At 64.4% G+C, this 12,879-nt stretch overlaps 3 protein-coding genes across 3 annotated transcripts in view; 1 reads left to right on the top strand and 2 right to left on the bottom strand.

Annotated features, from left to right (window-relative positions):
• MNEG_0242 (D-lactate dehydrogenase (cytochrome)) overlaps positions 1-2,505 on the bottom strand; it is a gene marked incomplete at both ends in the record, with an annotated part of 4,262 nt that extends 1,757 nt beyond the window's left edge. Inside the window, 6 exons of the mRNA XM_014051275.1 lie at positions 261-420; positions 706-828; positions 1,124-1,381; positions 1,659-1,795; positions 1,981-2,002; positions 2,320-2,505. Coding sequence (XP_013906729.1) covers positions 261-420; positions 706-828; positions 1,124-1,381; positions 1,659-1,795; positions 1,981-2,002; positions 2,320-2,505 — 886 coding nt within the window. The remainder of the gene's footprint in view (positions 1-260; positions 421-705; positions 829-1,123; positions 1,382-1,658; positions 1,796-1,980; positions 2,003-2,319) is intronic.
• A 2,521-nt stretch (positions 2,506-5,026) lies between these two features.
• MNEG_0241 (Putative tartrate transporter) lies at positions 5,027-6,924 on the bottom strand (the record flags this gene model as incomplete). The annotated part of the gene is made up of 6 exons (XM_014051274.1): positions 5,027-5,065; positions 5,211-5,747; positions 5,906-5,940; positions 6,124-6,277; positions 6,567-6,675; positions 6,824-6,924. The coding sequence occupies 6 exons, from the start codon at positions 6,922-6,924 to the stop codon at positions 5,027-5,029; spliced, it is 975 nt and encodes a 324-aa protein (XP_013906728.1).
• Positions 6,925-11,952: 5,028 nt separating this feature from the next.
• MNEG_0240 (hypothetical protein) lies at positions 11,953-12,411 on the top strand (the record flags this gene model as incomplete). The annotated part of the gene is made up of 1 exon (XM_014051273.1): positions 11,953-12,411. One exon carries the CDS (start codon positions 11,953-11,955, stop codon positions 12,409-12,411), a length of 459 nt encoding a protein of 152 aa, XP_013906727.1.
• Positions 12,412-12,879: the final 468 nt, after the last annotated feature.

Here is a 12,879-nt window from a genome sequence, read left to right as displayed (position 1 = left end):
GGGGGGGGGGGGGGGGCGGACAGGATATTTGAGGTCCATGACCAAAGGTTTTGTGGCAACGAGCGCGCTGGCAGACATTGCTCTTGCAATTCGCTTCCGCTCATCATTAGGGCACGAATGTCAGTCATATACCAGGCGCAACGAGGTGTGCTCTCCACGCTGCCGAGCACCTGCACCCCCAAGGCCGCCTGAAGCGGCAGCCCTCCCATCACGCCTTGCGCTGGGCAAGCCCTGGCATGCGCGTCGTGTGCGGGGCGCACCCGTGGTGAACCCCTTGCAGCCGGGCCGCAGTGCCAGTGACGCCCAGTAGGCCGAGTGGCGCGCCTCCCACAGCCTGCGCCGCTCCTCGGGGCTGGTCGCCCACTGGAAGCCGCGGCCACCAGCGGCGGCAGCAAGCTCGCCCGCGGCCGCCGCGTGCTCCTGCAATGCCAGGGAGGATGGGGGAGGGGGCCACGAATCATGCGGAGCATCCCCCCCCCCTCAGGGTGGAGTGGCGCGCATCTCCCGAGGGCCCCCACGCGCCCTCAACCAAGCCCCCCCCCCCCCGAGCCTTGTCCACTGCACGCAATTCCTCCGCACCAGGATCCACTCTGCCACGCCATCCGCCTCACACCCACACAAACAACATACTGAATAACCCCCAAAGCCCTCGCGCGTGTGAAAGCCCCGTCGGCACCCTCCCGCGGTCCGCCCAGGGCCCCGCACCTTGACTCCAGCCTCGCTCCCTATGAACTCAAAGAACAGTGTGGGGCTCTCCCCAAAGGTCGTCTTGTTGTAGGCGTTGACCGCCCTCAGGGCCGCCGCATCCAGGATCTCAATGCGCGCCACCTGGCGGTCAGGAGGCGGGTGGTGGAGGTGGGGTGTGCAAGTGTGTGTCGGCAGATGCTGCTGGGACACGGAGAGCAGCGCGTGGGCCGAGCTTGGCACGCTGGATATGATGGAACGCCAGCAAGACTCCCACAGTCTTCGCACTCTGAAAGTAACTGCCAACAATTTGACCGAGGCGAAGGCCGCCAGGCCGCACGTGCCGCAAGGCTAGTGCCGCAGGCGTCTCGCCCCTCCAGCCATCCCCACGCGGCGCACACTGGGTTCTCTGCAGCGCCGCGCCCCGCCCACCGCCCACCGGGATGCTGCTGGCCATGACCGCCGTCACCGCCTCCACCGCATCCTCCACGCTCCCAAACTCGCACACTGCGGCCGCGGTGGCCTCCGGCACCGCGTGCAGCCTGATGGCCAGCTCCGTGATGACCCCCAGGGTGCCCTCAGACCCCACCAGCAGGTGGGCCAGGTCGTAGCCCGCGGAGCTCTTGCGGGCGCGCGTGCCCAGCCGCGCCACGCGGCCGTCGGCCAGGACGGCGGTCAGGCCCAGGACCTGCTCGCGCTGCGGAGGGTGGGATGAAGTTGGAGGGATGAGGGTCGGAGGGCGCGGGTACGGTATAGAAGAAGCATGGAGCAAGGCTGAGGGGGGAGGCAGACGCAGAGGCAACCGGGAAGCCTGCTGCCTTGTGCAGCTCTGGATAGCAACGCCCACGCCGCCGCAAGCGCGCGCGGCCAGCATGCCGCCACCGCTGCGGTCCATCAACCAAACTCTCTACCCCTGCGCCCCCCGTTCATCTCCCCCCTCCGCCCCAGCAGCGTGCCATTGTTCCGTAGCGGACGGCGTTGGTGCCGCTGGCGCGCGTGGAGGCCATGCCCCCCAGCGTGGCGTCAGCCCCAGGGTCCACCGGGAAGTGGAGCCCGCTGTCCCGCAGCTCTGCATTGAGCTGCTTGCGCGTCACGCCGGCCTGGACGCGGCCTGGGGGCGGCGCGGTGCGGGAGGGAGCAGGGTTGGGTGGACGGGGGGAAGGTAAAATGGCGCAGGGAGGCGCTGGTGTCGAGGCGCTAGAGAACAGCAGCTGCTTGTTAACGCGTGACAGGTCCACAGTGACGAGCCAGGACTTGTGACAATGCAATAGTCCGGCAAACACCGCGGCCACCCACAATCCATGTCGGCGGCGTTGATCTGCAAGGTGGCGGGGATGCAGGTGCAAGCAGTGACACGAGGGAAAGGTGCGCGCGTGCTTCGTGCGTGCTTCGTGCGTACGGGGCGCCGTCCTCCGAAAAGCAGCCTGTGCATAAGCCATGCAGCGCTGCTCAAAAGTAGCAGGTGTTTGATCCTGATGAAAGCCCTGTCACTCCTGCACATCCAGATGTCCAGAACAAGTATCGCCTGCATCCAGCCACAGACAGATGCTGGCGCGCACACACACACACACACACACACACACACACGCGCGCGCACACATGCACACATACACAAACACAAACACACACATCTACCTGCAGCACCGCGTTCATGCGTGACATGTCCAGGCACACGCTGCCCGGCGCCAGAGCCGCCACGTGGCCCTCGATCGACGTGCCCGCGCCAAACGGCACCACAGGCGTGCGGGACGCGTTGCAGGCGGCCAGCACGCGCGACACCTCCTCTGTGCTGCTGGGGAACAACACCAGCTCCGGCGGCATTGATGGGTGGTGCGATTCTCCGCGCCCATGCTGCTCAAGCGCCGTGTGCACGGTGGTTGCGTTGCCGCCCACCGCCGCTATCAGCGTCTCGCGAAGGGCCGGTGGCAAGTGACCGCCGCTTGCACTGTCCATTGTGCTGAACGGGTGCTGCAGGCCGCTCACGAGTGCGGCAGACGAGGAAATTGCCAACTTACTGCAGAAAAATGAGGCTGGTCGAATGCGCAAACCAGACAGCATGATACACGGCAGCGCGGGACAAAAAGATTTGATCAGATCATGCTTGCGAGAACGAAATCGAGGCCGTCAGGCAGCGTTATCATAGGTAACGCATCCATAGCAAGGGGGCGCACGATGAAATTGTACAGCACGTCCAAAACTGCTGGCGAGAAGACCTACCCGCCCATACCGCCACCCTCGCGCTGACAGGTCAGCATGCCGGCCAGCCTCGTTGGTCAGGATGGTGGTGTGGTGTGGTGTGTGTGCTCTTAGGTATGTGTGTGTATTTGAGCGTGCGCGCGTGCTTGCGTGCGCATGCGTGCGTGTGCGTGTGCGTGCGGGCGTGCGTGCGTGCGTGCGTGCGTGCGTGTGTGTGTGTGTGTGTGTGTGTGTGTGTGTGTGTGTGTGTGTTTGTGTGTGTGTATGTGTGTGCGCGCGGGTGTGCCTGCGTGCCCGCGCAAGCTCGTGCGTGCGCTGCCTGTTCTTGTGTGGGCGTATGCGTATCCACATGCGTGCATACGCATATGCGTGTGTGTGGGGTCTGCTCGACCTGGCATGTCACTAGAACTGCCGACTGAGTGTCACCTATGAGAATGTCAATACAATCAAAAAGCTTCTGTATACTTATAAATGTTTTTCAAATCAGGACTTTGAGACAGGCGGCAATTTTGATGGTGCCTCCTCATCAAACTGATAGTTACACTTCGAATAAAATGCATTCCCCAGCCACAAACCCCTCTGAGAGCTATGAGACATGCTCCTCTCCAGTCTGTACATGACTCTCCTCCGCTCTGAGCTTGGCGTAAGTAATGCGGTTGTCACGGTACGCCACTGCCAGGGCCCCGGCACCCAGCAGCGCGCCTGTCACGACCAGGATAGGCCCCAGCAGCGACCCGGTCGAGTAGCTCAGCAACCCAAAAGACAGCGGGCCAACGGCGCCCCCGAGCTTCCCCAGGGAGTTGACAGCCGGCAGCGCCACAGCGGTCACACCGGGGGCCGCCGACAGCACCAATGACCAGAACGGGCCTGTGAATGCACGTCAAAGTCGGTGGGAAGGGAGTGTCAGTCCACACATGGGTCAGTGGGAAGGTGTTGAGGCGGCAGGCGTGGGCGTAATGGCAACCATGCAGGAAACAGTGGGTCGCGAAGCCCCGCACGAGCATGCTGGCCGCTGCGCATTTTGCTCCTGCACCACCACCGCGTGGAACTACCTGTTGTGGCGTCCGCAGCCATCACGGCCAGCACCACGCAGATGAAGGCACCAACCACAGAGCCGACATGGAGGAAGAAGGGCATGACGCCAAAAGCCAAACCGCCAACCAGGAGCGGCAGGCCAATGTGCAGCCGCCGTTCTCCTGATATCTGGGAGTTTGTGGCGTGACCCCATCTCGTGCATCAGCATTGGTGACGAGCGGGTGACTATATCGCACACTAGGGCCCGCAGCAACATGCAGGGACAGGTTCCTGGGCATGCTCTGCCGAGCTGTTACCGCCTGGTGCGCACCTCACTGCTGTGCCCGATGGCCAGGCTTGCAGCCGCGGCCAGACCAAACGGCACCAGCGTTAGCAGGACTGCTTGCAACTGCGTATCCTTGCCACCGCACTGCTTTTCTCCAGCCGGCCCTTCTCTGTCGCTGCTGCCGCTGCTGCTGCGCCCTGATGCCAAAGGGACCGTGCCACCCGCAAGTAACGCATGAATCAATACTGGGGTCCTGAGGGAGGGAGATGTCGCGTCGCCACTTCACGGGTTGCAGTAGCAAGACCAGTGCATCAGGTGGCATGCAGTGCAGGCGTCGACAGGGCCTCAAGCTATCACCATGCCATCCCGGCCGAGTGCCTATTTGATCATGCAGCCACAAACAAAGGAAGCACGGCCCGCTTAGTTTTTCCCCCCTCACCAATACACAAGCGCATCTGCATGACAGCATAGGAGCGAGATAGTGTAAATGAGTGCTTAATCACAGCGGGTCGCAAGATGAGGGGATTTCGCTTCATGCAGTGGAAAGGCAAGTCAAGGCAAGGAGTACGTGCACGGCAGTTTTCGGTTGTCCTTGACTTTTGAGTCAGGAAGATGTGCCACAGCACCTGCATTCAATGCCGTACCCAGGACGCCAACCATGAAGCCACGCACCTAATGAGCAGTCCTGCAAAAAGCATGCAGGGCCAAAACGATTTGCAATGTTCAGTGGAGTTTGTACAGTGGCAAACGAGTGAGCATGGTAGGCATCAGGCAGCAAATGCACAAGTTTCCCCCCGCCACCACCCCTTACAGACATGCGCCACAAGTGTCCCCCCTCACCACCCCTTACAGACATGCGCCCACCTTCAGGATCTTGATGGCGACCTGCGAGCCACAGAGGGCAGCAGATAGCAGGCGATTAATGACGCCGTCCAAGAGAGGTGTTTGACCAGGATGGTAGGCACAAGCTAGGCTCAAAGCACGGCAAACTGCGTATGCCACCGACCCTGCAAGGTAGCCCAAGCCTCACCAGCCACCATATTCGTCGGTTGCGGGCTGTCTCAACTATCTGTTGCAGTGCCGACAATGGCCGCGATGGCAGCCCGTGTCCGTCAAGAATGCCGACTGCCGCGCTGCAATTGTCATCACGCTCCTGCCTGTCCAGCAGCAGCCTGTCGTCGTCATCAGCTGTCAGGTCATCTGGGGTGCCCTTGCCTTCGCGACGCCCCAGCTCCAGCTCAGCAGGCTGACCGTTCCCTGTGCCGTTGATCTCACCGGCCCTGGCCACGCCAACCCCTGGCTGCAGCTGCTCCTTGAGCCACCGCCGGTCCGCATCGTCCAGGAACCGCGCCTCCTCTACGCTGGCCGGCAGCAGCAGCCGCAGCACGCCTGCAAAAGCGACGGTTGCTGCCCCCTGTACCATGAAGAGCGTCTGCCAGCCAGCGAGGCCCAGGCGGCCGTCGGTGGCAAGAAGGGCGGCCGCTAGGGGGGCGGCGAGGATCTGGGCCAGCGCAATGGCAGCCTCAATGGCGCTGTACGCAAAGGTGATGTGCTGCGGCGGGTAGAACTGCGCAAGAACAGGTGCAGTGGTTGTCAAAGGAGGTTGTGGGCGCGCACCAGGTGAGCGATGCGTTCGATAGTGCAGGCCGCAGCGTCACTGTGCGACATTTGTAGTGTCTTTTGGTTGACAATAAGCTTATGACCTTGCGCAGTTGGGCGACTCACCTGTTCGCAGGTCCACCACATCCCGGGAAAGCACCCTGCACAACAAGCATTGGAAGGGCCGTACTTGATCAAGTCAACATGGGAAACATGCGTAACATGCTGCCAGCAGATGTCATCAAATGTACGTGTGCAGGCAAGCCAGCGCCTGCGTGCCAGGCCAGCACAGCAGTCAGCCTTCAGACGTGTGAGCTCAAACATGCCCTCGCCCCAATGCGCACCTGCCTCTGCTGCCCCCAGCATCACGCGCAGCAGGTAGAACGTTGCAGGGCCGCTGATGGCGGCGCAGCACATTGACACGACGCCCCAGGCGGCAGTAATGAGGGGCAGCCAGGTCTTTGGGCCCAGCCGCTGCAGGGCCAGGTTGCTGGGGACCTGGCGATGAGGGGGCAGGGGAGGGCATGGGTGAGCAGCGGGAGGAACGGGGGCAGATGGGTGGAAACGGGATGGTGCTCAGGCGGCTTTGCCACACAACTTGCAAGTCCAGAATTGGCATGCGGATCGACAGGTGCGCCTGTGACCTGCACTGGCAAATGCAGCCCTTACGCTGGTGCATGCCGCGTGCTCGGTAGGGCTGGTGGAACACACACAGCACGTGCCGCGCCCCTTTGCTTCCTCTTGCAGAACATGCGCGCGGCCTGGGACGCAGCTAGCGCCGCCAAACCTGCAGCAGAACGTAGCTCAAGGTGAAGGCCGCGGATCCCAGGCCAAACACCCGGGCGTTGAACCAGTCAAGATGGCAGAGCTGCAGCGCCGCAAAGCTCAGGGAGGTCCTGCGGAGGCGTGGATTTGGGCAGCGCCCCGGGGCTTGACCGCTGCAGGAATACTCATGCCTTCCATGAGCATCTCTGGACCTTTCAGTGTCACACTTGGTTTGAACGCAATCAGCCTGGCCTCCCCCGGCCACATTTGGACGCCCACCTGTCAATGTACGTGAAGCACACCAGCAAAACAAAGAGCGGCAAGAGGTTGCGGTGCGTCTTCGCCACAGCGGCGGGCAGGGCCCCGCTTGCATTGTGCATCTGAGGCGCTCAATGCGCAAATCACAATCGGCGCAGCCTCCTGCGCTGCCTGGCGACTAGCGTTGCGCACGGCGCTTTGCAACCGCAGCGTGTGCCGTGCGCCACTAACGAGCCTCAGCATCTAAGCGCAGTCGATGATGCTTCTGTTGTCTCATCTAGTGACTCAATGACAGCTGCTACGGTAGTCCCGCGATCCGAATGACACACCAGGCGCTGAGATCAGGTGAGCTTGAAGCAATCTGCGATACAGACGCGCCTAGCGAAGTTACACAGTCGTTCAGTTCTTGAGGGAATCCTGTGCCATCCTTCAAAACGCCGCTCCATCGCACCAGGACGGGGAAGCTGCAATTCAAACCAGTTTACGCAACAGACGCGGTACAAGAGCAGGGTGCCATGACTTTCCATGTCGAGAGGGGACACAGGGATATTTGCTAGCCCACTGTTGTCACAGATGGACGGTGGGGAGCACAGCAGCGGCAGCCACATAAGGCCGCTGCCCGCTGGCCTTGCTGCATCACTGCTGTCTGCGCCGCAAGTGCCTGATGTGGCTACGGCGGTCGCGGAACTCGTGAGCAACAGCTTGGATGCCGGCGCAACGCGGGTGTGCGTGTGGCTGACAGCGCTTGGGCCCGACGACATAGCGCTGACCGTCGATGACGACGGCGCCGGAGTGTCGCCCGGTTGCTTCGCGCACCTGGCAGCTGCACCTGGGTGCACCAGCAAGCTGCGCACTGCGGCACAGCTAGCTGCGGGGCCGCTCACCCTGGGCTTCAAGGTGAGGAGTGCTGGGTCGCACCATCATGGGGTTCGAGCCTGGCATGGGAGGGCGTACCCTTTGACGGCAGCTGCAGGCCCCGCCTGCCTGTAGACGCCCTGGATCCTGACAAGGACATACCCCCGACCACACCAAAACGACGGACCCCGCCCCCCCAGGGCCAGGCTCTTGCGGCTTTGGCGCAGCTCGGTGCGCTGGAGATCGTGTCGCGGGTGGCGGGCGGCTTCGAGACGTTTGGGAAGGTGCTGCGCGCGGGCCGCGAGCTGCGGTGCGGCCCAAACGCTGCGCAGCGAGCGCGCCATGGGACCACTGTACACGTCAGCGAGTTTGCTGTAGCGCAGCCCGTCAGACGGCGCGCGCTTCTGGAGGAGGCCGCGCGGGGGTCCCTGGCAGAGGGCATCAGGCGCAGCCTGCTCGCGCTCCTGCTGCCGTGGCCGGGGGTAGAGCTGGTCCTGAAGGACGCCACGCCAGCTGGGGCAGGGCGCGCGACCTTGCTGCATCTCGAACGCGTGAGCCATCGGGGAAGGGTGGCGTATGTCGCAAGCGCCCTTGCATAAAGAGGGATTTCAAGGCTGCGTGCGCTAGACTCCATAGATGCCAAGAGCTGGCTCACCCTGTGCCTCGTAGTAACGCCCTGTGCCTTGTCCACTTGACATCCTACAGACAAGTCACAGCCCCATCCTCCTCCTGCTATTGCAGGGCCGCAACCCCTGCGACATGTGGGTGCGCCTGGTCTGGGAGGTACCCGTTGGCGCCCTGCTGCCAGTCGCGGCGACGTCTCCCGCAGCGCATGTTGAGGGCTGTGCGCTGGCGGCCGAGGCGGCGTGCAGCAGCGGCGACCAGCGCCACACGTACGTCAACCGCCGCCCTGTGCGCTGCGCGCAGCTCGAGGGTCTGCTGGACGCCTGGTTTGCCCACGCAAATGCGAGGCGCATGGCGGGGGACGGCGCAACGCTGCTGGGCCGCAACGCACGCCGCGCACGGCCAGCTTGGGTCCTGTCAATATCGTGTGCGCCAGCCGAGGTCGACGTGACCTCAGAGCCGGACAAGTCCAGCTGCCTATTTAGGCGGTGGCCAGCGGTCTCGGCCGCCGTGATGGACGCGATCGCCCCGCTATGGGGGCCGCCGCCCTCCGCTGTGAGGGCAGGGCTGGCGCTGGGCGGCACCGGCAGCGGCGGCGGGCGCAGCGGTGGTTGTGGGCAGCGCGGCGGGTCCAGCACTGGCGGGGGGCACTGCGGCGCTCACGGCAGCAGCAAGGACAACGGCATCCGCAGGGTTGCCGGTGCCCCGGATTGCACAGCCGGCATCGCTGGCACGGGTAGCGGCGGTGCGGCTGGCAGGCTGGCTTGCACATGGGAGAGCCGCCTTGACCCGGCCATGCTGCTGGCCCCTGCGGTTGCCGCAGGGCAGCAGCTCGCTGACCTCACACACACGGCCAGCGGCGCCGGCGTGGTGCCGGCGCCGGCCGCACCCAGCTCACGCCAGGCCGCGGGCCACTTTGTCAGCTCGCGCTCAAGGAGCCTCGCCCACCTTGCTCACGGGCTTGAGCAGCCAGCAGCGCCACCGCTGGCAGTCATGCAAGCGGTGCCGCACCCCCAAATTGGGTCTGCAGAGCCGCTGCTCTCACCGCAGCCAGCGCCACAGCTTGCGGCGGGTGCAGGCAACAGCAGCGGAAGCTCGCCGCGGCCACCCAGCCTGCTAGGGTTGCTGCAGCAAGCCATGGAGGGAGCTGAGAACACAGCAGCTGCAACAGCAGCAGTCAAAGACCCTGCCAGGCCTGCAGCCAACCAACATGTCGTGTCAGGCGCTCAGCAGCTCCCAATAGTTAGGAGCGCAGGCGAAACATCGCTGCCTGCGTCACCGCTGCCAGGCTGGTTGGCTGAGCCTGGCTCACCATTGGACGCCATGGCGCCCAGCCCTTTGTACGGGGTGCACGCCGTGCCAGAGCAGCAGCGTCAGCAGCAGCACCATTGGCAGCAGCAGGATCAGCAGCAGCAGCAGCAGCAGCAGACACCACAGCACCGCAGCTTGCCGCTGCACCAGCAGGACCGGCAACCTGAGCACCAGCCGCGGCAGGGGCATGTGCCCCTTGATTGCAAGCAGGACCAGCTGCCATCGCCTGGGAACAGCCAGCCAAGTCCGGCTGATTGGGGTTGCCTTGGAAACTCCGCCCACGCCATGCGCCTTGACCTGGGATCCAGCCCCAGCAGTGGGGCGCCTGCGCTGGCCCAGCCAAGCACCAGCAGCGATGGCAGCCCGTCCATTATGACAGCAGAGCTGGGTGCCCTGCCTGCATCTCCCTCAAGCAGCAGCCCTGGCAGCTCAGAGCCTGGTGTGCCGCGCGTCATGGCTGATCTTCAAGAGAGGCACGGGGTAGGCGCCGGCTGGGAGCATGGCAGCCCAAGCAACCCCAATGCACCACTGCGAAGTAGTCATTTCTACGACTCACCGCTGGGGATGCCGCATGATGATGTGGGCGGGCATGCTTCGCCGCCGCCGCCATCACCGCTGCCGCCATACGGGTGTCATGTTGGCAACCCTGACGATCAGCAGCAGCGGCCCCCGCACCAGAAGCAGCAGCAGCAGCAGCAGCAGCAGCAGCGGCGGCAGGAGCAGCAGGACCTGCATCACCCCATGCATATCGATCAGTCTCCAGGGCAGGAGCACCCTACAGTGAGACGCCTGCCGCTGGAAGGTGCGCCTGCAGCTGCCGAGGCTGGCGATGCCTCTGACGGCTGCTCCGCAGCACCACCAACTCAGGAACAGCACACTGCAATGAGTACACCATGGCAGCCAGCACACCAGGCTCAAAAGCAGCAGCAGCAGCAGCAGCAACAGCAACAGGAGCAGCAGGAGCAACAACCGCACCAGCAGCAACGACGACAGCTTCAGGAGCCCGATGGCAGCGAGAAAGCCAGCGCAATCCCAGTGGCTTTGGCCACCGAAGTGACGCCCCCAAGGCCTGCGCAGCGGGCAGACCTGCTGCCCCCATTTTCAGAGCGCGCCGTGTGGTCAGCACCTCCCCACCCCCGTGCGGCCAGGCGTGGCGCCCACTCCAACCCGCTGTCCAGCCTGTTCATCGCCGCTGGCGACCAGCAGCGAGGTTGCTTGTGCAAAGCAGCAGGAAAGCGTGAATTTGCATCGGGCAGCGGCGCCCGGCTGGCTGCCCTCCCCCATGCACCTGCAAGCAGACGCCGGAAGACTGTGCCAGGGGCGATGTCGGCGCTGCGGCGCCATCGCAGGCAGGAGCAGCTGCTGGACAGCACAGCAGCAGCCGGTGCAGTCCAGGGTGCGGACACGGCAGGCGCGCTGCCGAGTGAGCTGGCTGCAACTGCTGGGTTGGTGCCGCAGGAGGGAAAGAGGCAGGTCAAGCGGGTGCGGTTCAACAGCAACGGGGGCCTGGACAGCGGCAGTGACGGCGTGCGCGAGATGGACAGGGCCAGCGACGCCACCGGCAAAGGAAGTGGGGGCGGGCGGCCGTCACTCCCTGGTCTAGGTGCCGCGCCCTCATGGCATGCGCCAGGCGCAGCGCCAGCGCTCATTCACCGCAGCAGCGGTGGTGCGGACGAACACACTGCAGCGGGCAGCGCCGGCGATGAGGCTGCTGTCGCATGCCTTGGCGAGCTGCAGCGCGAGGCGATTGCGAGGGGGCTGGGGGAGCTGGTGCCCAGCTTAATCGCGCGGGAGGACCTGCGGCGCGCCAGGACGCTAGGCCAGGTGCGGCCCCATTTTCCATGGCCATGCCAATCTAGGGAGGGGCCTCAAGCCGGGGCCAGACCGCGTGAGCCGTTGCTTGCTGGCTCTGTTTGGCGCACACCACATCTTAATTGGCATGCCCACGCCTGCCAATGGCGCTGCGCACTTGCTCAGATCAACCGCAAGGCCGTGGTTGCCGTCTGCGGCGGCGTGGTGGTAGCGCTAGATCAGCACGCGGCGGACGAGAGGGTGCAGCTAGAGGCGTTGCAGGCGCAGCTGGCACAGGAACGCGCGGCCAGGCCAGCGGAGCCGCCCCCGGCTTCAACTGCTGCACATCAAGTCAGCGGCGATCTGCTGCAGCAGTTGGCGCTGCGGCCTGGACAGGTGGGCGCATGGATGGCGCTGGGCAGCGCTTGTCTGAAGCCTGCATTGCAACCACAACCTGGCAATGATTGTTGGTCACGTGGTGTGCCAACGGATTGCCGGGGCTGACAGACCAGTGTGCCAGGGCTGAGACACCAGTGTTCATGAGCAACACCTGCAGATCAGATCTTCTGATGACCGCTGGGCTTCTGTCGTTTCTGGCCCCGCGCCAACACCTGCAGCCGCTGGACCTGAGTGCGCCAGAGCAGCAGGCCCTTAAAACACACGCAGCTCTGGTGGAGCGCTGGGGCTGGCGCGTGACCTCTGCTGGCCCAGCCCTCGGGGAGACGGCGGACGCGCCCGTCAGCACCAGGGCGTCGCCGGCGGCGGTGCTGTCATGCGTGCCGCTGCTGGCCGGCGTGGCTCTGGGGGGCCTTGACCTGAAGCTGTACCTCCACCAGCTGGCAGAGTGCGGCGGCGACGCTGGCGGCGCGGGCCCGCCCGGTGTGCTCCGCGTGCTGCGCAGCAAGGCCTGCCGCGGAGCGGTGATGTTCAATGACGCACTCAGCCCGCAGCGGTGCGCTGAGCTGGTGGACCGCCTCAGCACCACACAGCTACCCTTCTGCTGCGCGGTGAGGCTTGCTGGAGGTTAATGTCGGTGTTGACGGGGGGGTAGGGGCGCTGCACCTGCTACCTGGCGTTGGTCGGATACCTTCCAAGAGCAGCGGGGCAGGCCAGGCCACTCATGGATTATATGCACAGGCTTGTTCGTCGCCTTCTGTCATTTGCCCCCATGTACGCCGCAGCACGGGCGGCCGACGACGGCACCGCTCGTGGACCTGCGGGAGCTGGGACCTGCGCTGCGGCGGCTGGTGCGGCACGGGGCTGGCGGCGACCGCGACCGCACACAGACGCAGCAAGGGGCACTTGGTGACGGAGTGCGGCGGTTGAGTGTCGAGCGGCTCGCCAGGCTGGTGGGGCAGGGGACCCAGACCAACGCACCTCCCTGAGATTTTACAAATGAAACATCACACTCCAGCGCTTGCAATCACGCTTTCTCTCGTGCCTTGGTGAAACGGCACAGGGTCACTAAGCAGGTGATGGATTGGGTTTTGTATTGA

Source organism: Monoraphidium neglectum (assembly GCF_000611645.1).
Source record: "Monoraphidium neglectum strain SAG 48.87 unplaced genomic scaffold scaffold00017, whole genome shotgun sequence".
Classification (NCBI taxonomy): Eukaryota; Viridiplantae; Chlorophyta; class Chlorophyceae; order Sphaeropleales; family Selenastraceae; genus Monoraphidium; species Monoraphidium neglectum.
Note: the sequence above shows the minus strand (reverse complement) of the source record. Positions and strands in the feature narration are given on the sequence as shown.